At 48.8% G+C, this 23,767-nt stretch overlaps 5 protein-coding genes across 6 annotated transcripts; 3 read left to right on the top strand and 2 right to left on the bottom strand.

Moving 5' to 3' along the window:
* Positions 1-177: 177 nt before the first annotated feature.
* Positions 178-3,135, top strand: LOC9635380 (CO(2)-response secreted protease). Of its 2 annotated transcripts, none has more exons than XM_024671917.1 (11): positions 178-312; positions 396-487; positions 542-634; positions 696-848; positions 902-1,013; positions 1,066-1,585; positions 1,638-1,735; positions 1,796-2,038; positions 2,087-2,201; positions 2,258-2,480; positions 2,542-3,135. In XM_024671917.1, the coding sequence occupies exons 2-11, from the start codon at positions 475-477 to the stop codon at positions 3,087-3,089; spliced, it is 2,118 nt and encodes a 705-aa protein (XP_024527685.1). In that variant the 5' UTR covers positions 178-312; positions 396-474; the 3' UTR covers positions 3,090-3,135. The 2 variants fall into 2 exon arrangements, with proteins under 2 accessions (XP_024527685.1, XP_002967355.1); XM_002967309.2 differs by having other exon boundaries at positions 537-634.
* A 40-nt stretch (positions 3,136-3,175) lies between these two features.
* LOC9632072 (MND1-interacting protein 1) lies at positions 3,176-5,430 on the bottom strand. The gene is made up of 4 exons (XM_002966958.2): positions 5,339-5,430; positions 3,885-5,275; positions 3,372-3,829; positions 3,176-3,306 (listed from the first exon to the last, which is right to left on the bottom strand). The coding sequence occupies exons 2-3, from the start codon at positions 5,253-5,255 to the stop codon at positions 3,386-3,388; spliced, it is 1,815 nt and encodes a 604-aa protein (XP_002967004.1). The 5' UTR covers positions 5,256-5,275; positions 5,339-5,430; the 3' UTR covers positions 3,176-3,306; positions 3,372-3,385.
* Positions 5,431-6,076: 646 nt separating this feature from the next.
* Positions 6,077-7,467, top strand: LOC9632071 (transcription factor MYB119). The gene is made up of 7 exons (XM_024672108.1): positions 6,077-6,168; positions 6,227-6,299; positions 6,353-6,408; positions 6,466-6,639; positions 6,689-6,845; positions 7,038-7,284; positions 7,346-7,467. Exons 1-7 carry the CDS (start codon positions 6,104-6,106, stop codon positions 7,465-7,467), a joined length of 894 nt encoding a protein of 297 aa, XP_024527876.1. The 5' UTR covers positions 6,077-6,103.
* Positions 7,468-7,661: 194 nt separating this feature from the next.
* Positions 7,662-9,169, top strand: LOC9635379 (quinone oxidoreductase PIG3). Its single transcript, XM_002967307.2, has 6 exons — positions 7,662-7,940; positions 8,106-8,285; positions 8,352-8,433; positions 8,481-8,588; positions 8,653-8,811; positions 8,876-9,169. Exons 1-6 carry the CDS (start codon positions 7,689-7,691, stop codon positions 9,070-9,072), a joined length of 978 nt encoding a protein of 325 aa, XP_002967353.1. The 5' UTR covers positions 7,662-7,688; the 3' UTR covers positions 9,073-9,169.
* Positions 9,170-11,399: 2,230 nt separating this feature from the next.
* LOC9632070 (dynein heavy chain 7, axonemal) lies at positions 11,400-22,838 on the bottom strand. The gene is made up of 35 exons (XM_024672107.1): positions 22,686-22,838; positions 22,375-22,629; positions 22,022-22,305; positions 21,742-21,970; positions 21,472-21,696; positions 21,285-21,427; positions 21,055-21,233; positions 20,829-21,001; positions 20,478-20,779; positions 20,110-20,416; positions 19,742-20,056; positions 18,816-19,689; positions 18,647-18,753; positions 18,425-18,591; positions 18,153-18,366; positions 17,705-18,093; positions 17,354-17,651; positions 17,171-17,287; positions 16,829-17,113; positions 16,560-16,772; positions 16,237-16,482; positions 16,048-16,182; positions 15,723-15,995; positions 15,478-15,666; positions 15,024-15,416; positions 14,701-14,973; positions 14,464-14,643; positions 14,174-14,412; positions 13,793-14,120; positions 13,407-13,745; positions 13,063-13,350; positions 12,768-13,007; positions 12,411-12,716; positions 12,159-12,347; positions 11,400-12,107 (listed from the first exon to the last, which is right to left on the bottom strand). Exons 1-35 carry the CDS (start codon positions 22,836-22,838, stop codon positions 11,421-11,423), a joined length of 9,534 nt encoding a protein of 3,177 aa, XP_024527875.1. The 3' UTR covers positions 11,400-11,420.
* Between the last annotated feature and the right edge of the window lie 929 nt (positions 22,839-23,767).

Raw genomic sequence — 23,767 nt, 5'->3', positions numbered from 1 at the left:
AAAAGGTTAAGGGACTAAAGGTTGAAAGCGCTGGATGGTATCGGACGGCTGGTTTTGTATTCCGGATGATATGTCCACCCTGGTTCCTCACTCAATTTAATGCGCAGGAATAATATCCGCAAAAGCAAAAACAAGAGAATCACGTAAGTTTGACTGCTGCTTCATTTCTCCAGCAAGAACACGGAACAAAAATTATAGGGTTCTTCGGCGGTTTCTACCTCCTTCCGGCCAATGGCCGCTGCGCTTAGATGTTTCTGGTGTCTGCTGCCTCTGCTCATCGTCGCCGGCAGGAGTTCGATCGATGACAAAGCGGTGAGTGAGAAAGGGCCGATCACTCAATCGATGGATCGATGGATCGATTGATGGATGGATGAATCGATAATGCGATAATGCAGGTCTATGTCGTGTACATGGGAAGCAAGGGAAACGCGGCCCCGGAGGTGCTGCTCGCATCGCAGCAATCAACACTGATGGATGCGTTCGACAGGTCTGTGATCGAAAAGAAATTTTCATGCGTGTTTAATAAGGACTCACAGTGAAGGTGAGGCGTCGAGCTCCATAATCTACAGTTACAAGCACGCGTTTAGTGGATTCTCGGCCACGCTCACTCGCGAACAAGCGGCTCACATCGCTGGTGTGTATCGATTCCGTTCCTTTTCTTCCTATCTTTTGTTCTAACTCGTTTGAGCTTGCAGACATGCCAGGCGTTGTTAGCGTGTTTAGGAGCAGAAAACTTGAGCTCCATACCACTCAATCGTGGCAGTTCCTCGGGCTCACATCTGGAAACTTTAAGGGAATGTGGGAAGATGGTAGTACTAGCGATGTCATTGTTGGTGTTTTGGATACGGGTAAACTCTTTGCTTAGTTATTTCTGTCACTTAAATGAAAGAAGTGTGTGCAGGCATCTGGCCGGAGTCCGAAAGCTTTCGGGATCACAGCATGGGACCTGTTCCAGAGCGCTGGAAGGGCGAGTGCGAGAATGATAAGCCCGGGCTTGCTGTTCGGTGTAACAGGTAAACTATCACCTTGAAAGCTAGCTTACATGGTGCTTGCTTCTGCTGGCAGGAAAATTGTAGGTGCTCGATCATACTTTCACGGAGCCTTCCATGAAAACAAGAGCGTCGGCGACTACACAAATGCCAGGGACGGCATGGGGCATGGAACTCACACGGCCTCCACAATTGCTGGACGAGTGGTGGATCACGCGAGCTTGTATGGTCTTTGTGAAGGAAAAGCCAGGGGTGGCCTTCCCAAGGCCCGGATTGCGGTTTACAAGGTGTGCTTTTTTGGAGACTGCATGGATCACTCTGTGCTCGCTGCATTTGATGATGCTGTTCATGATGGAGTCGACATGCTATCGGTCTCCTTAGGTGGACAGACAGTTCCTTACGACGAGGACACTATTGCAATTGGGTCTTTCCATGCAATGAGGCACGGGATTCTCGTCTCTTGCTCGGCTGGGAACTCCGGACCCTTCAAATCCACAGTGACCAACGTAGCACCTTGGATTTTGACTGTTGGTGCAAGTTCCACAAACCGGAGGCTTGTCTCGAGTGTTCAGCTCGGTAACAATGAAACATTAGAGGTAACGTTTGTTTTGGTTTGTTATACGGCTTTGAGCCTATCTTTCTTTGCAGGGAACTGGATTGAACGTCAAGAAAATGAAGAAAAATAAATATGGTCTTGTCAACAGTGTTGATGCTGCTCTAAAACACTCATCGAAAGACAGTGCACGGTATGGGGATCTATCTTAGTTTCCTGTGTTCTAACCAGTACGAGCAACTACCATTTTCAGGCTCTGCCTTAAGAACTCCCTTGATTCCTCCAAAGTCAAAGACAAGATAGTTCTTTGCCACCATGGTATTCGTGCTGGTAGCAGGGTCGGAAACAGCAGTGCCGTTTTACGTAACTTGGGTGCAGCTGGTCTGATCCAGGTTAATGAGCTCGCTACAGATGTTGCGTTTTCTTTCGCATTGCCTTCGACACTCATACAAACTGCTTCTGGTGAACGCATACTGTCTTACATCAATTCCACAACGTAAGCTTCCGCAACATGTTGGTTTGCTCGTCATTTCTTTTCCTGCAGGAGACCCACGGCTTCGATTCTTCCAACTCGTACGCTCTTAGACGGCTCTCTCACTCCCGTAGTTGCTGTCTTCTCTTCGCGAGGTCCAAGTGATATGCTGCCGGAAATACTGAAGGTAAACTTTCATTTGTGCTCGTAATGAATCGTGTATCTGATTTTCATATTTTGTAGCCTGACATAATTGCTCCAGGTCTAAACATTCTAGCATCATGGTCACCAGACAATTTTCCCATAAAGAATGTGGATCCCTTAAACAACAGAGGCTCCACAGTTTTCAACATACTCTCCGGAACCTCCATGTCGTGCCCGCATGCCACCGGCGCTGCTGCATACGTCAAGTCCCTCCATCCGGATTGGAGCCCTTCTATGATAAAGTCGGCACTGATGACAACAGGTTTGCCCTCCACATTCTTTCCTTGTCAAAGTTCTAGAGCTAAACAACACTCTTGCCGCAGCGACAAGCTCGAAGCTAAAAGATTACAATGGAAAGACTGCTACTCCATTCGACTATGGTGCTGGGGAAATCAATCCCATCAAGGCCTCCGACCCGGGCCTTGTTTACGACATCTCGACGTCAGATTACGTCCTCTACCTCTGTTCTCTCGGATACAACTCGAAGAAGCTGAAGATCATCACTGGCCTGGCCGAAGTCCACTGCAAAGATAAGCTTCGGCCGCAGGACCTCAACTATCCGACGATCACCATTGCAGACTTCGATCCAGAGACACCACAGCGCGTCTCCAGGACCGCGACCAACGTTGGCCCCGCCGACTCGACGTACACAGCCACCGTGAACGCTCCCAGAGGCATCAACGTTACGGTGGCTCCCCGGGAGCTCAAGTTTGGTCCCAACGCCGCAAAGCTGGAGTACACTGTCCGCTTGAGCGCCGCGGGAAAACCAGCACGGACCTTATCCGGGAGCTTTGCGTTTGGCGACGTGGTGTGGAGCGATGGTGTCCATTCCGTGAGGAGCACCATCACCGTCGGTTTCGCTGACATGTAAAAACCACGAATAATTTGAAGCTGACAACATCTCGTTTTCTTCTCAAGCTGAACCTACGAGACTAAATTATTAGAACAAAAAAGGTATCGTTTCCACTATATTCCTTATTCCAGGTGAAAAGATGGTGTACCTCATAGCTTGTACCATTAGATCACTCTCTTGGTCGAAAGATGGTGTACCTTCTAGCTTGTAGATCACTCACCTTGTGTGAAATTCACTGGACCGAAAAACATTGTCTCCACATTAGCTCTGTGAAAGAAATCTCGAGAGGAAATGGTGTACCTGAGAAGTAGCTCTTAGTTTGCGCCATTGTAGACTCGCACGCGCTGCTGGATCCTCGTCCTGCAAGACGGGCACTCGGCCATCCCCTTCCTCTCGTGCAAATCGTTGCACTTGACGCACACCACCTGGTGAGCACACGGCAAGAACACCACCGAGATCTCCTCGCACAAGCACATGACGCATTCCCTGTCCCTCCGGACGCCCCACGCCATCGGCACCGCGTCCTGCTCGCTCAGGTCCAACAAGCTTAGCTCGCTAGCACCGAACTTGAGCTTGCAAACTTCCTGCTCCAGCTTGTGTATCTCGTCCCTGTGAGCTCGCAGATCCGCCTCGGACTTCCTCTGTATCCTTTCCACTCTTTGCTTGGCTGCCGCTTCGGCTTTCTCCCTGGCTAGTTTCTCGGCCTCCAAACGAAAGAGTGCCTCGTCTTTGGCCTTCTTGTCTTGCCTGCTCCTATCCTGTGTAGTGTTCATGGAAGTTAACATGTGAATACGAGAGGATTGAAGTTCTTACCTCGGCTTGGTGCTGGATTTCCTTCGTTTGCGCCATCTGTTCTTGGAGTTTGGAGAGCTTCCGTCTCTCAGTGGAGAGCTCCTCCTGTAGCTTGGCTCGCTGCTTTTCCCAATTTTGAGCCGTTTTCAGCAGCTTTCGTTCTTGCTTTGAAGCTTTCACGCTGCTCTCGAACGATTCCGAAGCACTCAGCTTGGTCGCCTCTAGCTCCGCACGTAGCTCTGCGTTTACGGCTTCGACTTTTTGGAAACCGACTTTAGCTTGGTCCAGCTGACTTGTCAACTTCTGAAACGAACTTTCGAGCTCCAAGTATTTCTTCTTGTTGCTCTCGCTCGCACGGAAGGCCTCCTCGCGTTCCGCCCTCAGCTTCTTCAGCTCGTTGATATCCTTGCTAAGTCGCTGCGCTGCCTGAAGCACCTTTGCACGCGCCCACTCGGTCCTCTCTTCCAGCTGCCTGTCCAGATCCGTCACCTTCTCCTCAAGCTCCTTTATGGCCTTGCTCTTGCTATCCAATGACTCGAAAAGTCTGTTCACGACGTCGATGCCCCGGGGTATATCGCTCTCGGACGTCACTGGCTTTAGCTCAAGGTACCTTGGATCAGCAGTTAACGCGGGCGAGAGCTCGGTGCACGCAGACAAGCACTCTGTCCGCAACTCCTCGTTCATATCTAGCTCATCTTCATCGTCGCTGCTGAAATCGCAAGTCGGTCTTTGAGGCGTGGACGAAAGATGAGGAGACTCCGGATGAGATGACGAAGAACTCAGAGCGTTGTCTATAGACTCCAAATCCTTGATGGCTGCCACGACGTCCAGATCCGACACGAGAAGGCACCACAGAGCGTCAGGCCTAGATAAGCTCGGTCGATCGCTTCTCACAGCTCCGATCATCTTCGCCAGAGCAAGCCTCTCAAACTCCTCCACCGAAAATTCTCCTGCTGGTACTTTCTTCCGTCCACCGCCACCACCACCTTTCTTCAAGTGGCCTTCGGCAATTTCTATGGTACCCGAGAACCTCACGTAGTTTCCACTCGTGACGATAGCATCTGTAGCCTCTTCCGCGCTGTAACCCATCGCCACGAGCTTTCTCACGCCGGTCTCGATCGTTACCTTGATACTCTCCAGAACTAGATTCTCTAGCTGGGCCTCCGTGTACTCCCCCCAGTCACTGGATTCGCGATACTGGCACCAAGAAACCCCATCGACACCCCTGGAAATTCCGCCCGCCTCGCCACCGCCACTCCCATCTTCCAGCTCGCGAGAACGATCGCCGCGCTTCCGTAATATCGTTCCATTTTCGCCTAGCTTCCTTTTCCCCTTGCTTTTCTTGCCGGGAATCGCATCGCAAGAACTGGCAATCCCGGAGGACGACGACATCGCTCGCGGAGGATCAAAATCTGCAAGAGCGGCAGCTCGAAATCTTGGCTAATCGAGGAGGAGGCGAATCGCATCGAGCATACCGGAGAGGATCAAGAGAACGATCCATGGGCTCCCGAGCAATCGCTCCACGCGCCATAGAAAAAGAGAGGAGAAAGAGAACCCTGCGAGCTTCCGCCCCAGAATCTACGACCTAAAATCTTTTCTAGGGCAACGTGGCAGGGTTGTGTCTCAACAGAAACGGTTGAAAGGCATATTGGTATATGTAACGTGTTTGTTTTTCCATTGCTCCGGAAGTGTTATAGGGCAAGCAGTGATCGGGCATGGCGCCGGGGCAATGGAGAGCGTCACAGCGGCTATTGAGCTCCAGATCATCGGCGCCGGCTCGCATTTTCCAGGTAGAAGCCGGGATTTCGCCGCGCTTGGATTCGTCCCCTTGAGAAGATTTTCGGTGGATTTCGAGCAGGATTCCAGGTGAGAAGAGCTTAAGGCCGCTGAGAATGGAGGCAGCTGTTCCCGATGCTAGTTATATCCCTCACCCCAGCATCACGATGCCCGATACCCCCAATTCCTCTCCTCCAGACTCGCCGACGGACTCGAGCCTATCGTCGGATCCCCCGGCCGTGTTCACTGAGCAGGTTTTTTCTTTCGATTCTTGTGGTTTGTTTTGGCCTCGTCAAACTGACAGCAATGTACTTACAAGCTCTTTGTGCATCTGACTGACATAGCCACCACCAGGAAGATGAAATGCTGAGAGAACTTGTCAAACGCCATGGAACCAAGAAGTACGTATAGTGTTATTTCTTACTTTCAAGCTTTCCTTTAGTTTTTTCTGAAGTGTTTCGTTTATGCTCAGGTGGCATATCATTTCAGCTAAAATGCAGAACAAAACTCCTCGTGAATGCCGAAGAAGGTAACACGATGGCGTTGCTCAAGTTTTTCACTTGCGTTGATATGTTCTTCTGATTTAGGTGGCGAACGTACCTACACATGTGTATGAATAAGAGCAGCTGGAGTGCAGAAGAAGATCGGATGTTACTCGAGGTTTGGCGAAATTTGCAAGTTCCCATAACCAATGACACCGCTTCTGCTTCCAGGGACATAATGCATATGGTAATCGCTGGACTGAAATTGCAAAAATGGTGCCGGGGAGGTATGAGTTTCATTACCCACTGTTTTGACGCGAGACTGATCAAGCTTAAGCTTGCAGGACAGACAACGCTGTCAAGAACCGCTTTAATGCTCTTTGTAAGAAACGGTCGCATCGGGTTAAGCCAGCAAGCCATATCACAGACTTATTAGTTGATCACGAGCACCAGGATGACGCAGATTATAGTAAAGAACCCAAAAGACCAAAGAAGATGCTAGAACACAATGACAACAGGTAAATAGTCGCGCTGTCAATGTTGCCGAGGCTGACTTTTCGTCTGCAGAGAGGATCTATATAATTCTTTCTTCCCTGTAAGCAGAGCATACGTAAAGCAAAGCTTTTCTATCGGGATTCCAGAGAATGACTTTCTTCGTAAGTTGCCAAAACTTGAAAAGGGGAACTGGTCCTCCTCACCCTGCAGAAACACACCCGGGAGTCTGGTAATGAATATCTCTGGGCAGCCATGCTCGCTTGTCTTGTGCTGACCAAAACTTCCTGCTGGCATTCAGATACAGGAGGCGTATCGAGATGTTTCGGTATGTTTCCTGTTGCAGACCCATTGGCAGCACAGCACGAGGTTTGGCTACTCGTTTAACGATCGAGCGCATAGCTAAAGGCTTTTTTCGTTTCAGAGGGAATATGACAACGGCTCTCCAAGGGATGGTCAGGTTGATATGGAGGAGGTGATGGGCTGGCTCATCACTCGAACCCCCACGCCGACGTGCAATGGAAGCGTCCACTCGACCGTCACGTCCTCCACCACGACTTCTCCCTGCCGGGCAACCGAGAGCGACAACGTGAACCAGAGCGAGGCCGTCCAGCATCCAGATGATATCGGAGGACTTGCTTTCGAGTTCCCACACGGAGATGCACACTTTGGTGAGCGCTTCTCTTCGACCTCCTCGTTGTCTTGCTGATCTTCTCGTGGATTTGCGGCCAGGCGATGGACAGTTTATCCCCAAGGACGTCGAAGAACTGGTTTTAGTGTTAGCAGCGGACGGTAGCTCGAGGCCGGCATGGGGTCCAATGGAACAACAGCACATACCTTGCTTACTCAAGTAGAGAGGTGATTCGTTTGGTTCTTATATCTGTACAGGAAGCCAAGCAATTTTGATATCCCCCAAGGCTATCCATAGCTTTGTCAAAATTCGTCCTTGAAAGACACGGATATCCTAGAATATGCTTTCATCGTAAGCTAAACATGTTTATAATATTAAACAAACATTTTAATCATATGAAGTATACGTGTGCGTGGATCTAGGGCGCCAGCGCGGGGATAGGAAATGCGGGCAGTGGTAGCGAAGGGGCTTGGCGGGCCGGAGGTGCTCGAGCTGCGCGAGGTGCCCGATCCTGATATCGGCGACGACGAGGTGCTCATCAAGGTCGCGGCCGCGGGAGTGAACCGCGCCGACCTCCTGCAGCTCAAAGGCCAGCACCCTCCGCCGCCGGGAGCCCCACCCTACCTGGGCCTCGAGTGCTCCGGCGTGATCGAGCGCCTGGGCGCGCGCGTGGATGGATGGAAAGTCGGGGACGAGGTAAAATGCGCTGAGCCAAGTTGAATTGAGCACTAGTGTCCCGCGAGGTTTCTAGGGGATAGGATGGGATGGGATGGGAGAGAGGATTCCAATCCGGATAGGCGGCGATGGAGCGAATGGGGCTCACACATCTTAGTTCTTATGCTGTGAGTATGGTGCTCGCAGGTGTGCGCGCTCCTGGGGGGCGGGGGCTACGCCGAGAAAGTTGCGGTGGCTGCGAGCCAGCTTCTTCCAATCCCGCGAGGGGTCTCGCTGCGTGATGCCGCGTCCTTGCCCGAGGTTGCGTGCACGGTGTGGTCCACCGTCTTCATGGCGTGCCACCTCTCCGCCGGGGAGAGCGTCCTCGTAAGTTAGAACTTCTCTAGAGATTTTTCCATCGCTTAACACACATGCTGTGCTTGGTGCAACCAGATACATGGCGGCAGCAGCGGGATTGGCACCTTTGCCATCCAGATGGCGAAGTCGATTGGAGCCCAAGTCTTTGCTACTGCTGGTGAGTCCCCGTGATCACGTCCTTCTAACCAGTGGGGGCCGGCTCAGGATCGGAGAAAAAGCTCGACTTGTGCAAGCAGCTGGGAGCGGAGGTGGCGATAAACTACAAGGAGGATGATTTCGTTGCGCGCGTGAAAGAGGCCACCCACGGGGAAGGTTAGCCTTTGCGTGATGTTTTGAGTGGCGGAGCTCTAAGATTATCACTGGATACCTCTCGCAGGTGTGGACGTGGTACTGGACATGGTGGGAGCGTCTTATTTCGAGAGGAACCTGGAGGCCCTCGGCATGGATGGGAGGCTGTTCATAATCGGCTTCCAGGGCGGGGCCTCGGGCCAGCTGAGTTTGCTGCCGATACTGAAGAAACGGCTGATAGTCTCAGGTAATGCGGGAGAGGAGGGTCTTTCGCTTTGGTTGGCTGAGAGTGTTATTTGAGAACTTGGCAGCCGCGGGATTGCGGACTCGAGCTCCAGAGAGCAAGGCGCAAATCGTAGCGGAGGTGTGGCAGAATGTGTGGCCGGCGGTGGAGGAACGCAAGGTGAAGCCGGTGATTTACAGGGTTTTCCCGCTGGAGGAGGCGGCCCAGGCCTTGCAGCTCATGGTCGCCAACCAGCATTTCGGCAAGATCTTGTTGACGCCCTGACCTCGGCCATCTTTCTATTATGTGAATTATGTGAAATGTATATGTACATGATAGGGATTAAGCAATTACAATGCAAGATTTTCAAGTGAGCACGCTACTCATGGTCCCTCTACCTCTAAAAAGTCATTCCCATGAAATTAGAGCCACCCTCTATGCCTTAAAGAAAACAAGGAAACGTCGATTATAAAAAATTATAATAAGAGAAATTTAGGACTTGGAGGATGAAGCGACCATGGCCCCAAGAGCAAGACTTTGTTTTTGGTGAGAGCGTGCAGGAGCGCGATGCGCTCGAATCGAGGCTGGAGGCGGTCTACACTCGTCTTGGTCCATCCGGCACCAGGCTTGCCATCGATGCCAACTTCATCTGGGACACGAGCTCGGTGCTGCACCTCGTCCCGCCCACCAGGGACGCCGCTGCCACCTCCTACAGCTATGTGGGGCGAGCCCTCGGCGAGAAGCTCTACACGAGAATCCTAGCCCAGGTGCCGCTCCGGCCGATGCAAGTCTTGGGCGCCAAAGGGTCCGGAAAGAGCAGGGTGGTGAGCACCATCGCGGGCTATCTCGTAGCGTCGAGGCAGCGCCGCGTGGTTTACATCCTCGGCAAGCGATTCGTGCTGAATCCACATGCTGTGCTCGCGGACGCGCTGCTCCTGGCGTTTGGGAGGGGCGGGAGAGATGGCGAGCTCGCCAAGCTGGAGAATCTGGAGAGTCTTGTTCTCTGGTGCCGGGCTCAGAAGAGAGGCTCGCTGCTCTTCGTGGTAGACGAGTGGGACATCTTTGAGAAAACTGGATCGCCGCTCAGAGACACGCTGCAAGAAGCCACCATGTTTCAGGTCCTCGTCACGGTCTCGTCCGTCAGCAGCAGGCAGAGGCAACTCTGGGAGGACAGTGACAAGGCCGACGAGGAGATGGAAACGTTCCACTTTGACGGGCCTTACAACAGCAGCGAGCTCGCGACTTGGATTGCGCAGTCGAGCCTCGACGGGGTCTCGCAGCTTCAGGGCTTGGAGCGCTTGACCGGTGGAATGCCACTGCTGCTGCGTTTCTACGAGGACGTCAAGGGCAACGAGAAAGACTTCGTGGGAAGGATCCAGGCGGCATATACGCACAAGCTCTACGGCAAGTTCATCGGGAATCTCGTGAACCGGAGGGAGCTATCGGCTGGAATGGCACTGGTCGTTTCTGGAGAGCGCGGGCACTTACTTAGGCAAGACAAGGTGGACATGACGTGCTTCTACTACGATGAGAAGGAGCAACAGTTTCACATCCTCAGCTCTTTCCTGCGCTCGCAAGCTGAGAGCTACATCATGGAGCAGCACGAAAGCTTGCAAAGCTCGCTCCAGCTCTCGGACGTCCAGAAGTGGGCTGCGGCTGTCAGGCTCGACTGTGAGCAAGACCAGGGCCCGAGGAACTCGGCGCGCGTGGGGTGGAACGTCGAGGGGCTGGTCATCGCTGTGGTGCGCTTCCAGAAGCGGCTTTTCGGTCTCGACTTCAAGCACTACAGAGTGTACCGTCACGGCTGCGAGAGGAACGTTGTCTCGGAGCTGACGATGGAGGAGCTTGTCGAAGGCGTTCTTCTCGGCCCTGCGGCTTTTAGTGAGAAAGCGGTGGACCTGATCCTTCTCAAGCTGGAGAGAAATGGCACTCTAAAGATCATAGCGGTGCAGATAACTGTGGCTAGCTGGAAGACCAAGAGCAAGAAACGAAGTCACGAGGCCTGGAAGACGGAGGTGCTACCGAAATGGATTGTCAAAGGCAACCAGGCGATTCAAGATGACTACTTCGACGTCATGCCGGAGAGTGTTGCATCGGATGGCGACCCTGCGAGCTTGAGGCGATTTGCCAACGTGGATAAGTGCCTCCAAGAGTTTGATCTGCTGCTGGAACTGGCCGAGCCCAACGAGCGTGCCAAGAAGGAGCTTAAGCGGTGCAAGGGTCTCACTGCCAGCAACCAACCGTGCAAGAATCAAGCTCGCTGCGACACGGGGGATTACTACTGCAAATCCCACCAGAGCCAGAAAAGCTAGCTTTGAATGCGTGTTTTGGATTGTCACACGACTCTTTCAAATACCCTGTCGTGAATTCCCAACAAGTTTTCCCTCCACAGGGTTGCCACAGATGTTGGTTTTTGGTATGTTGGCAATATGTACTACAGAAAATAGTGTTTTGTATTGTTTGACAATTGTAAATAATCATAGCTGTTTTTCCTGTTCTAAATTCTAGTTCTTTCTCTTTTGTGTGTGTAGTATTGCATTGCTCAGAGGTTTGTCTTTCCTTATGCAGTTAATCATACGTAACCAAATCATGAATCTGATACATTTGTACAAACAAATACAGAGAAAGATAGCTTAATCACTGAGCTGGAGAAGCATGGCGACCCCTCTTCGTATCCAGTGATCCGGCGGCATGTCCGTGGGGAGCTCCACATTAAACACAAAGTTGGAAGAATGCCCGGTGGTGGCCAGCACCCCGCGCCTCTCGGCCGTCCTGTAGAGCGGGCAGTGGTAGCACGGGAACTCCTTCTTCTTGGACACCTCGCACGGCGACAGCCAGATCTTGGGAGCCGGCGAGTACAAAACCTTTGGCAGCGACTCGGCCAGCATCATCTTCTCAAAGTCCCAGCGCGCGCCCTCGAGGAACATGCCGTAGATGTAGCACCCGTCCTCGGGCTTCTTGTCCTGCTCCAGGCTCGCCGGCAGGCACTTGAACTCGAAGCACACGTTGTCGATGGGGATCTTGTACTTGCGCGCGTAGTTCTGGAGCACGCCCGTCAGGAATGCGTGCGTGAAGAAGAAGCCGCTGATCCAGAACTGCGGCGGAGGACCCCGCTCCGACCACACCTGGAGCATGTTGAGGCGCTGCTGGAGGTCGGCGACGTAGCTCGTCAGCGGCTTGAGCGATGGATACGACTTCCCGGCCCACATCGCCGGGATCTTGCCGATGTACATGCTGTTGGCCAGCTTCTCGATGTCGGAGGACATGGCCACCAGGCCCTTGAGCGTCCGCTGGAGCGTGTGCAAGCTTGTTCTGATCACCTGGAGACAAAGCCTGCAAGTGTGAGGAAACAATGCTTAGATCAAGGGTACCTCGGTTAAGTTGTTGTAGCGGGTCATCTCCTGGTGAAGCACCGAGTTCATGCTCTCCTCGTACCTCACCGGAAAGCGGTAGCGAGCCAGCTCTATGTCGAAAGGCGGCGGGATCCTACTGGCCTGGTCCTTGGCCAGCTCCAGGAGAACTTCCTCCTTGCTCTGGCCACCACCGCTCGAAGTGCTACTCTGCCATCACAAAACGTATACATACGTGTAAGTTTTGTTTGCAAGATGTGAATTCCTTGTTACCTGTGTTGAGAGAATTGAGGACAACAGGAGATCAGTTTCTTGCTGATCTTTGGTGATGTCCGCATTCTCGTGCAAACCAAAAGCTTCCGGGGATGCTATCAACGGAAACTGCTTTATATGCTCGATGTACTCGTCGTATTCGAAATCCGGGGGCGCATAATAGATACCGGATGGCGAAAAAGCATAATCGTCTTCCAGGATCTCCGGAGTATACAGAACGGCCAGCAATGACATGAGAGTTCTCCTGTCGTGTGCATCTGTTACTCGACCTCCGTAGTTGCATTCACCCGTGAGATACACAAGTGCCTGAAAACACATCACAAATGAGTAATCTTGCTGAGGTAAGCTTTTGCTCACCTTAAACGGAACGACGTCCGGAAACTCGATCAAAAATGCCTGTAACTGTCTCATACTGATCTTGAGATCAGGATCACTGAACTGGTAAGGAATGTTCCAGCCAAGCGGCCCAAACTTGACACGTTCCTGTACCGACGCATGGAAGAAGCACAGGCCAAACAACATTTTTCTCCACACAGGTCCTTTCTCTCCTTGGAACTCGAAAAAGGCCGGGTCGCTGATGGGATAGCTCTGGTAACTCTGCATTCCAGCAAAAAGTTGCATTACAGGAAACTGTCGAAAAAGATGGCCAAACCTGGAGCATGTTTGCTCGCAATCCTTTCGGAGATTCATTAGTCATCTTGATACCACTCTGCAGGATAGCCACCGGGAAGTGTTCAGCTGGATAGCTTGTTAGCCACAGCCGAAATCCCGCATTCGTGGTATCCGGACTCATGCCTTCTGATATACGCTCTAGCTGTGGCATCCATGAAGCTGCCAAATGACAGTTTTGTAGCACCACCCAGAAACCAAGTTGCATTCCCATTTGTATCATCTGAGAAGCTTTTGGGCCTTGGCCTTGTCCAAGTGAAATACTTTGAACCTGTGAGTATCAAGTATACGTGAAAAAGTGGATCAAAGACAGTAAAAATGTCCTACCTCCTGTTTGATCTCCTCTGCGAACTTCAGCAAAGCTGCCATTGGGTCCGATCCAGGCGAAAGTACAAAAATGAGCGGAACAACTGGAGTCGAGTCCTTATATGCACCTTCCAAGTCGAATGCTGGAGGCTCAACATACCTCTGACCCATTGTCTCCAGAACAAACGTGTTGATACCCGTAACAATTTTGTCTGGCCGTATCACTCGCAAGACAAGTAGTTTCTGGAACGGATTGAGGGTTGTACCCCAGTTTCCAGGAAGTGGTTCTTTGTGAGGCTGAGGACTGTCATAAATATGTTTCCACCTCTCTGAATCTTCTTGAAAGAATTTGCTAAAACCCTGTCAAGGACGTGTTAGCCGGCGAAAAGAAGTTCACAAAAACGTACCGCAAACGCTGGAAACTTGGAAAGTTGAACCATTTCAAGCCAGAGCTTGTCTGCCAACCATTTTGATGGATTCTTCGGAGGATCTCGCTCCATAATTACAGAGCCAGCAATTAGAAACCTGAACTCTTCGGCGTTCAGCTGCTTATCCTTCTCCATGAGAGTGGTACAGATTAAGAAGGACAAGAGTAGTTTGTCCTTCTCAAAAACGCTTCTTGAGACACTGCAGTAGAGCAAAAACGTGAAGAAGTCATTGAGAATGGTTATCCGTTTGTCAAGCACGTCCGATTTCTCGGAGTCTTTCATTGCCTGCTGAAAAAGGTTGAGATACCTGCACAGGTAGCAAGCAAATAAGATGCTGCACTGAAAAGAAAGACAGCTTACCAAGTCAGAGAATATTGATACATAGGATCAATATTACACAGGCTCAAGACCGTGAAAAATAGGCACGACACATGCACAGAAACGGGAACATATCCCTTACGGGCTTCATCAATCTTTGCTTCTGTTTTTTCTGCCACCTTTTGCTTCTCCGCAATTTCAATGGACAGAACCTTGGACGAAGAAATAATGTTGATAGCAGTTTCATTTTCTAGGATATTGCCTTCGGAGCTTGAAAGCACCTGTAAGGAATTTAGTTGGTTATATCCTCAACAGAGTCACTTCTCCCTCACCTCGATAATTCGATCCTCAATGTCCTTAAGCTGCCTCTGATTTTCTGCTCCTTGCAGCACAAGCTGTGTTTTCTCTTCCTCAAGATCTGGGCGTTCGTTCTTTACAGCCATGCCGAGAACTTGATCTGAAAGCCCTTCAGGAGTAATCATGAAGTTGAGCAGCGTCACCTTGACGGACACCTGCAGTTAAAATCCACCTTAGTCAAAACTCTGATTCAAGCTGTAAATTGAGCATACCTCTGGCATATAGTGCGGGTTCCGGAGTTTTGTCGTAATGTAAAACCGGAAACTTTCGTTGTACTCAATTGTGTTGTCACCAATGCGAATTTGAAGCGAACCTCCCATCTTAAAAACGGCTCTGGTGAGAACTGGCTCCAATGTTGGGTCAAGCTCTTCGCCAACATTTTCCAAGAGAAGAGGATACCCAAAGTTGATACAATTTTCCAGCTTTCGTACAAAGTCCGCATCTGCAAGCTTTACCACTTGAAGATTTTTTGCCTTCTCCATCGTCTGCAAAAGGACGCTGAACTTTAGAACAAGTTTATGAAACAAACTCGTACCTTTATCCACTTATTCGCTTGTCCCTGAGGATCAATCAAAAGCGGCCACCGCTTGGCATTATCCATAATGATCCCGTTATCTATCGAAAACCCGTCGTTCGGCAGACCATCTATCACCCAGTCTCTGATTGCCACAGGATTGCCCAGGACTGTGGTCAGCTTGAAGATCGGAGAACAAGGGATGTTCTTCTCCTTGCACATTGTCACCCAGGAATCCAGTAGTCTCTCCCGATAAGCTAGCGTCACAGCTCCAAGGTAAGCAATGTATCCAGATGCAACGAGGACATCTCCAGTTAAATCCAGATAGAGTTTTCCCATTTCCTCTGCCACACTTGTCCATCTTGCCTTCTCCCCTCCAAGACCACCTATAAGCTTTTCTGCGCGTGAAAGTTTCTGCATGCAAAACAGAACGACGTTAGTGCTCAAATGCCATCAACAGTAAAATGCCTCTCACCTTTTGACAGTTTTGAACGTCCGATTCTAGCTGCGCCTTTTTAGCTTCCATGGCGTCAAGCTGTTTCTGAAGCTTTCCCAGCTTCTCTTCTACCTGCCTCAGCATTTCCTTCTTTGCTGTCAAAGCTATTTGAAGCTCGTTAAACTCATCAGTGGCTGCTTGCAGCTTCGCCCGCTTTGGCGCCACAACCTGTAAGAAAGAAAAGCAATGAGCAAAGAAGCTTGCAAATATACTCCTTGACGTACCTTGGCCACTCTATCATAGCTTTCCATTGCTCGCACCCAACAACAAAGTCCATAGGCAGCTTTAGATGCTTTTTTCACAACTTCTGGATCAAACTCTGCTCTTTGCAAGTATGGCCGTATCTTATCAATTATTGCCTGAGGGATGTTATCTTTATCATACTCCTTCAATGACGGAAGGAAAGTTGTGTCCGCAAGCATTTGCTGCGCAGGACCCCAATAGTCCTCAATTTTCTTTCCCGGGCTGTTTGGGTCAGGTATTCTCCTCGACTTAACCTGTTGGACAAAATCTTCTTAGTTCAGTATGTAAAATTACATCGATTCTTACCCCTTTCATCAAACAACAGGCTTCCATGACAATTTTCACAGGTGCCGGTGGATTTTTCATGGCCTTGACTTCTGTGATATCTGCTTTTGTAAGAGTATCCAACGCAGAGAGAGCAGCTTCCAGCATTGGCATAGCCTACATGCATCAGATTATAAATCCAAGTGCAAGTAGCAATTGCAGAGTACTTACCACAGCAAGCTCTGATTCACAATCTTCTTTGATTGCTTTCGCCTCTGAAGCCTTGACATTGGCAATGGCTTCCTCGGCCTCCACAATCTTACGTGTTGCCTCGGCCTCCTTCCGATCTCTATCGATGGTGACAAGAAGTGCATCTGTTTCTTCGGCAGTTTTGATTAAGATGGGCTGAAGAGCTTCAAGCTCCTTCTTCATTACATTTACTTGGCCTTCGGCACCCAGCAGCTTCTCAAGTCCCATCTGTGTGACAGTAATAGAATGAATGGGGGTTACAGCAGGATAACTTTACGTGCACGAGCACGTAGTCGGAAACATACCACGTATCTGAATTTGATTGTGTTAATCTGCAACCTCTTCTCCCCAAGCAGAGACTTGTATGTGTTGAGGAGCTCCAGAAATGAAGTCGGGGTCACGTAAAAATGCCGTTGCTGCTCTTGCCAGAAGGTATCAGACAAGTCACTAGCATTCTGATGAAATGCCATGCACATGTCTATGACTCCAGGTAATATATAATCCTCATTAAACTCCAGCTGAAACAGCGATAGATTAGCACCGAAGAAAATCAAACTTCGAAAGCAAAACTTACGACTGAGAGGAAACGCGTGCCAACGGATTTAAGAGCTTCTGCAGGCCACTCCGTGAACCAGTCAATGGTACAACAGTTGACAAGTGATGGAAACATGCGGAGCCTTGTTCGAAATGACGAACCAAATGGACTCATGCAAATAACCATGTGCAGATTTCTCTTGCATTGCTCCACAAAAAACATGTAAAGTTCCGACTGTGTGCCTTCTACTCCTGCCTTTTTAGCACGGACCCTCACGGAATCCAAGATAGGCAAAATCTCATCTTTCGGGTAAAGATTTGGCACCTGAAAGGAAACCAGAAAAGATTGAGGCTGTCAGGAAACTGGTTACAGCTACCATACCTCTCCAGTGTTCAAAATATTGTTTATATCTTCGAGAAACCTTTCTTCTTTGAGTTGAGTATCACTGAAGACGAAAACAGTGGCATTGTTATCACCCCCAGACTTCTTCAAAACCACCTGCAACATTCATATCTTGTACATCACTGAACAGAAAAGCAAGAAAGAAAGAGAAAAGAGACAAACCTTCAGGTCTTCTCTCCATTCCATAAAACCATAAAGCTTGCTAATTTGTATCTGGAACAGCATATAACTCGCCATGGAAGTGGCCAGTTTGGTGAGGGATTGGCGGCCTACTCCTCCCACTCCTACTAGCAAAGCATTTCCATAAGGTTGTCGAAGAATTCGACTGATACGCAAAACGTGCTGTGCAGCATACGCAAAAAGAACCAAGACGAGAGGATTTCTCGTTTGAGAGTTGAACTCAGCGAGTTGCTCCTCCATAAACGTGAGCAGCTTTTTCGCATCATATATTTCTTCATACCTGCGAAACAGTTGCTTAAGCAAAATGCGAAATGCCAGCAAAGATATACATACCTCTTTGGAAAGTTAGTCGTATCCATAACATCGCCAAACATTACGTTTCGGATGGAATTGGCATAATCATAGTTGCCAAAAACGTAGTCACATTTAAGCTGCAAACGAGACTCAATCCTGTTTTGCACATACTTGACAAACCAATCACGGTCCTCGTCACAGATTAGCCTGTCATAAAATACCCGCAGGCATTCATGAACCCAAAGGCGGACGAGATTCTTTTTCTCTTCCAGAGCAACTCCTATCATTGAAATCCCCTGGAAAACCTTGCACAGATCTCGCATATTATATGTATAGTGAGACTTGGGTGGCGTAGGCAGTAGCTCCTTTTGGATAGATCGATAAATGTCGATCGTTGCAAGAACAAGAAGGTTTAATATGCCGCCTATCTGTATGCAGATGAAGCACAAATCAGTGGCTGCTGGAAAGTAAAAAGGAGGCGACTTACATCAGTCGATAACCGTGACTTCCTTGCCCACCATGCCATGATTGTGTTAAAGACCGTTGCTAATGTAGCATCGTCGAAGTCAAGGATAGTAAGAACAACATAATGCCTGAGATATCTAGGCGTAACAGGATTACGACCACCTCCAGGCGGACCCATGGCCGACACAAACTGAATGTCAATCAGCTGGCGGAATGTAAGCTCCGCTCTATCATACCTGTTTCAATGTAATGAGCAAAATGTAAGAACAATGAAAAAGATGCAAAAGACAGTACCATCCACCATGATCCATCCATTGCCGTAATATTTCAATAGGTGGCTGAGCACCATAAACTTCGAGCGCAGGCATATTTAGATCATCAACAAAAATGACGCATCTCGTTCCATAGGGGGGCCCGTAAATACCTCTCCTCCTTTTATCCAGTTTTCCATCTATGATATCCTGGAACAAATTGTAAGCGTAAATATCGTAGAAAAACACGAAACAAAGCACGCACCTGAGTCTGGTTTGCATTTGTTTGCGCGGAGAAAGTCATCATGATATTCCGATAAACCGCTTTATCAAGTCCGGCAGTAAGCTCGTTCTTGATGTATACGGTCTTACCTGTGAGAACACCAAGAAAAAGAGACATCAGAAGTTGAAAAAAATCATGAACGTTGGCAAACCTGTTCCTGTAGGACCCGAAATAAGAACATGCTTCTGATGAGTGACAAGGACTTGCAGCAGATACGAATATCTCCCAGTGTCAATTGTTTGGACAATGATGTCGTTAAACTCCGCGTCCAGAGATGGTCCTCTTGTGTCAATGATGTCCATCCACTGTTTCCAGCAGTTTTCGATCTTCCAGAATACAAAGTTGTAGCACGGGCCAGTAACCGGAAGAGGCAACGCGACTGCAAAGGACGGTTTCATAATCTCCAGCCCCGCAGCGAGCTGATAGCCAAGGTCGTCTTCTTTCGCAAGGAGCTTCCGAAAGAACACGTCGAATTTCGCCCGTCCTTCAACGTCAACAGTTGCACCGACTGTCCAAATAAGACTTGTTATGAAGAGGCACTGCAACCAGTTGACCATGTCGTCGCCGCGAGGCAGTGGAAGAATATGAACCGCAATTGTCGATGCTCTTGGAGCGTTTGGCACCTGCTTGAACTCGTCGAGGAAGCTTTCGTACATGTTCATCAGGCTCGCTGCAAGGTTGATTGGAGATGCCGCAACTATTTCTTTGCAGTGCTTCTTGACAAACTGCAGACACGGCTCCACCAGCCAATCCAGCATGGCTTCGACGATCTTTATCCCCTCCACGATGCCGGGAAAGTTATCGGTCATTTTCTTCACCCATGATACTTTCAGAGGCACCCATCCGATCTGGCTTGGTTCAGTATACACCATTCCACAGCGACTAACCGTTGCCGGAGATGCGACTGCAAGGTCTTGCACTTCGAAAATAAGGTTCATAGAGTTCGTCATTTGAATGATCTCGCCGCTCATAAGGCACAGTTTCTTATTGTCGTCGAGAACCGTGTTCATGTTTTCAATCCAAACCTGCAACTTTTTATCAGAAAAAAAACAGATCTGCCAGCATACAGTTTCATACCGCGTCAACTGGACCATCAAACAGAATCCACTTGCGATCTGGTGTCGTATCAACTGCAGCATTGCGAAAGCTCTTTGCGAGAATGCCATCAGTCCACTCGTGAGAGACGGGATCAAATTGTCCATAAAGCTGACCAATGTATATAGACTTTGGATTGAGGCAGTAGCACTTGGTCACGTTCTCCATGATGCCGCCATTGCAAAGTTCGGTAAGAGCTGCAGCAAGCACTCGATAGCACTCGGTTTTGGCGCCATAGGAGTATCCGACAATCATGAGCCCATGCCTCACAAGAATCATCTCATACAGTTGAAAAATCTGCGAAACTGAAGAAGTAAAAAAGGTCTCACCGATTACAATGAACAACGTACCTTTTCAAAGAAAACAGGGGTCGGCTGAAGATTGCGCTTCTTACACGCATTATGAAGAGCAATCTCCATCAACTTGTAGTCTGGAGATGGAAGAACGACTCCAGGAAACAAATCCATGAGAATACCTTCAAATAGAGGAATATCATGCGCAAGAAACTTTGGCAAGTTCACATCTTTCAATGATTTCAGCATCAAGACCCCTTCGTTCTCATCAGGAAACTTCTGTTTCACATTTCCTGCGGCCCTTAACACGGAAATGACAGCTCTCATACCATAATCGTAGTGATTTTGGCTAGAGAGCTGCTCACTGCACACAACGTTAATTTAGTTTCAAAGAAAAGTTTGTGCAAGAAAGTATTTGTCTGTACCTACATAGCCGATATGTAGCAACTAGCTTTCTAGCAAGCTCACGAGCTTGTAGATATCCAAAGGAGTACAGTGTTATCTCCGAGATCAACGCATAATCGGGAACCATCATAGCCACAGTACGAAAAAGTGCTTTTAAATTGTCAGGGAGCTCAGAACGCCCAGCGTAACCCGGATTCATGGTGATAAACACAGCGCATGTTGTTTTCAGCGTAAGCTTCACACCTTCAAATTCAAACTGCTTTAGACCGGCTGCTTTTGCTCTTTGAATTGTCATAATCTGTTGAGCTATCACGCTGAGCACCTGAACGACACCAAATTCACTGTAAGTGTAAGTATGCCACGAAAGTTACCTCCAGGTCAATTCGATTGAACTCATCAAAGCAAGCCCAAGCACCGGAGCTAGCTAAACCCTTAAAAAACTTTCCCATGGCTAAGTAATCGAGACCATCTGAGCAGTTGAACACAACGCATTGCATTGCAATGGCTTTTGCCAAATCCTTGGTAGTTTCCGTCTTGCCAGTACCTGCTTATAGTGTTAAAGACAACAATGACAATTCAGCAAAACAAAAAATGCACCTGCCGGTCCCTCAGGAGCACCTCCCAGATTCAAATGCAAGGCTCCCATAAGTGTTCGGTAACACCGATCAGTTAGCGGGGTTATAACCAAGCGACTGCTGTTTCCTAGATATTCATACGCATAAGGTAGCGAGGCATTAATCATACGGACAATGACCAGACCATCTTCGTACGTGTACCTGTAAGAAAGACACAGTTGATACTTAGATTTTATCCAAAGAAGAATGCACCTCAGTTGACTTGTCCATTCAAAATCAGTTTCCTCGGAAAGGTTGGCGTCAGCAAGATTTTTAACCACATCCCGAGCGTGGACATCAATGACAATAAGAGCTCCGATTGTTTTCCTTTCTAAGCTGGTTAGCTTACCACGAACCTGTAAGAGAATATGAGCCGTGCTTTATCTGAAAATAAAAGAACCTTATTGACGATAGCTTCGAGTTGTTGAGTGCACTTCTGCTCATAAGTTTGGAGTGTTCCTTTCCTAATGCTTTCTGCAACTTCGGACGTCCAATAGAGGGATGAAATGCACAAAACGACCTGTCCGGGCCACACAAGAACCCAATTTAATCTGTCTGACACGGGATATGCCTCATATGATCTTCTTGTGACATCTTGTAAACTTTCTCTCATCGCCATTTCCACCTGTTATTTGAAACACTTAGAGAAACCAACAAAACCATAGCCTACCTGTGTCAACCATTTTTCCACCGCACCAGCAGCATCTTTCGGATTAAATTTGGTAACAAAGCCGACCTTCTCTCCCTCCTCACTGATCATCGCCGTAATTTCAAGGTTCTTTTGAAACTCCAAACGACTTATGCCTTCAAAAATTTTGCGACAGAAAGGTTGGACTCTTAAAGGGTCTTTTGTCTCGGCCAATATCTCCAAGAGCTCATCATTTGATAGGAAGTAGAACCTACATTCTTTAAGAATTAGTGAGTGAACCATATACGCTTTTCTATCGTACCTGGGGAAGGCTAACCGTTTCGTTTCCAAATACTCATTCAGACCTTTCTGAACCATGTCCAGCTGCTTGTTACCCTCCTTGAGGCCCTTCAAGATTTCCTCGTCCGTTCCAACAACCAAAGCCTCAGGATTTTTCATCAGCTTGTCCATAATTCTCCTCCAAGACGCATCGGTAGCCTTAAATCTTCTTCCCTCAACGGGCATTTGCTGCATGATGTCCTCCGACGTGAAGATTGGCTCGAGATAGAGCCACTGCTGCTGGCAAGCCAGCCACTCATCTAGCGTCTGCAAGCTTCACTAAAACATCGATAACTTAGAAGATTAGACAATGAGAACAGGAACTAAAATTCGCACCTCTTGCACCAGGTTGAGTTTGGCCAGCCAAAGTTTGACACGATCTTCGAACGGGCCTACATACGGGGACGCCTGCATGGATTGCGTTTTCGCAATATGATCTTCCAGTTGCATTTGAAGATCGTCCAGTCCACGCAAAATGCAGGTGCCCGTGTTATGCCACATAACGTAATCAAACTTCATTCCAACCCAATCATTTTGCATTTTGTCGATGGTAACTTCAACCGAGTACTCCTTGCTTGCGAACTCACTTATCTGTGAGACAATTCCTTGTTATGAGAGTGCTGGTATCGCATGAAGAAGATACTTACATCCTCTATCACTGCCATGTACTTGGGAAGTCCCAATTCCAATGCGACAGAGACCGTGAAAGTTGGCCCGGGCTTTACTTCAAATCCGAGTTGGTCGCTTAGCTTTTTCCAATGACGATCTCGCATGCCAGGATTTCGAAGGGCAGTGACCATGGGAATGTTCACCTATAAAACATGACAGTCAGTACAAGTATCTGTCTCAAGCCACAGACTCTTACCATAAAGCTTTCAATCTTTTTCTTCAACTGCTCTGCAACAATTTTCACATCCCCTGTGACTTGCTTCACGCTTTTCGCGCAAGCACGGAACCACTTATCGACATTTTGCTGCATCTCTTCGGAGTTGATAGAACCAAATGGACCATCCATCCACTGTGGCAAAACTCGAAGGAAGTCCGCGGCAGTGTGCCAGACAACGCCGCACATTTCAAATTGCTTTTCGAGCTGCTCGATTTGCGGGTATTCGGTAACCGTTAGGCCGAATACCTGTTCCCGACTATTGTACAGCTCAGAAAGTTCTCCGTACTTTTTAATCTTGTCCTCAATCTCTTGAACGACAAGTATCCGTTCCTCAAACGAATCGATATCGCCGTACTTCGTAAACCCCTGCACTTCCTCTCCCAGTTTCTTAAGATCCGCCTTCAGTTTCAGCTGATCCATTGCTAGTTGCGCGGTGAATTTCATCTGTAATAAAGGAGCACATTTGTCATGTTTAAATTGTCGAATACACGTTAACCTTCGACTGTGTTATTTTGCCATCGCAGTCCTCAATCGCAAGCCCGATTCTCTGAGGCCAAGCCTGTGTTGTCCAAAAGTGGTCCATGTTTTCTTCGGAAACTGTGAATTGTTTCCGGTCGAACATTGCCCAAACCTGAAACTTAACGTTTGTATAACAAATTTGCTAAAAAAGAACACAAACCTGAGCGGACTTGGCAACTTCTTCTTCCAGTTGTATGACCTCTTTTTTACTTGAAATAACGTACTTTCTGATGCCATCAAGCTCCTCTGGATTCGGAATGTCACTGTTGTTACATGTTTTAGGAGCAGGAAGCAGCAGTCTAAAACAAATTACTTACATCCCAA

Source organism: Selaginella moellendorffii, unplaced genomic scaffold, assembly GCF_000143415.4.
Source record: "Selaginella moellendorffii unplaced genomic scaffold, v1.0 SELMOscaffold_8, whole genome shotgun sequence".
In the NCBI taxonomy this organism is placed as follows: Eukaryota; Viridiplantae; Streptophyta; class Lycopodiopsida; order Selaginellales; family Selaginellaceae; genus Selaginella; species Selaginella moellendorffii.
Note: the sequence above shows the minus strand (reverse complement) of the source record. Positions and strands in the feature narration are given on the sequence as shown.

Coding starts and splice junctions, on each gene's coding strand:
- LOC9635380 (XM_002967309.2), top strand. CDS start 232: ATGGCCGCTGCGCTTAGATGTTTCTGGTGTCTGCTGCCTCTGCTCATC. Junction 1,586..1,637: donor GTAACAATGAAACATTAGAG/GTAACGTTTGTT, acceptor CTTTCTTTGCAG/GGAACTGGATTGAACGTCAA. Junction 2,481..2,541: donor GTCGGCACTGATGACAACAG/GTTTGCCCTCCA, acceptor CTCTTGCCGCAG/CGACAAGCTCGAAGCTAAAA.
- LOC9632072 (XM_002966958.2), bottom strand. CDS start 5,255: ATGTCGTCGTCCTCCGGGATTGCCAGTTCTTGCGATGCGATTCCCGGC. Junction 3,830..3,884: donor AAATCCAGCACCAAGCCGAG/GTAAGAACTTCA, acceptor AACACTACACAG/GATAGGAGCAGGCAAGACAA.
- LOC9632071 (XM_024672108.1), top strand. CDS start 6,104: ATGCTCAGGTGGCATATCATTTCAGCTAAAATGCAGAACAAAACTCCT. Junction 6,169..6,226: donor CCTCGTGAATGCCGAAGAAG/GTAACACGATGG, acceptor CTTCTGATTTAG/GTGGCGAACGTACCTACACA. Junction 6,846..7,037: donor GAAACACACCCGGGAGTCTG/GTAATGAATATC, acceptor TTTTCGTTTCAG/AGGGAATATGACAACGGCTC.
- LOC9635379 (XM_002967307.2), top strand. CDS start 7,689: ATGCGGGCAGTGGTAGCGAAGGGGCTTGGCGGGCCGGAGGTGCTCGAG. Junction 8,286..8,351: donor CCGCCGGGGAGAGCGTCCTC/GTAAGTTAGAAC, acceptor TGGTGCAACCAG/ATACATGGCGGCAGCAGCGG. Junction 8,812..8,875: donor GAAACGGCTGATAGTCTCAG/GTAATGCGGGAG, acceptor AGAACTTGGCAG/CCGCGGGATTGCGGACTCGA.
- LOC9632070 (XM_024672107.1), bottom strand. CDS start 22,838: ATGGTCACTGCCCTTCGAAATCCTGGCATGCGAGATCGTCATTGGAAA. Junction 15,417..15,477: donor ACGTTCAAAACTGTCAAAAG/GTGAGAGGCATT, acceptor TTTTGCATGCAG/AAACTTTCACGCGCAGAAAA. Junction 13,746..13,792: donor CCAAGTTTCCAGCGTTTGCG/GTACGTTTTTGT, acceptor CGTCCTTGACAG/GGTTTTAGCAAATTCTTTCA.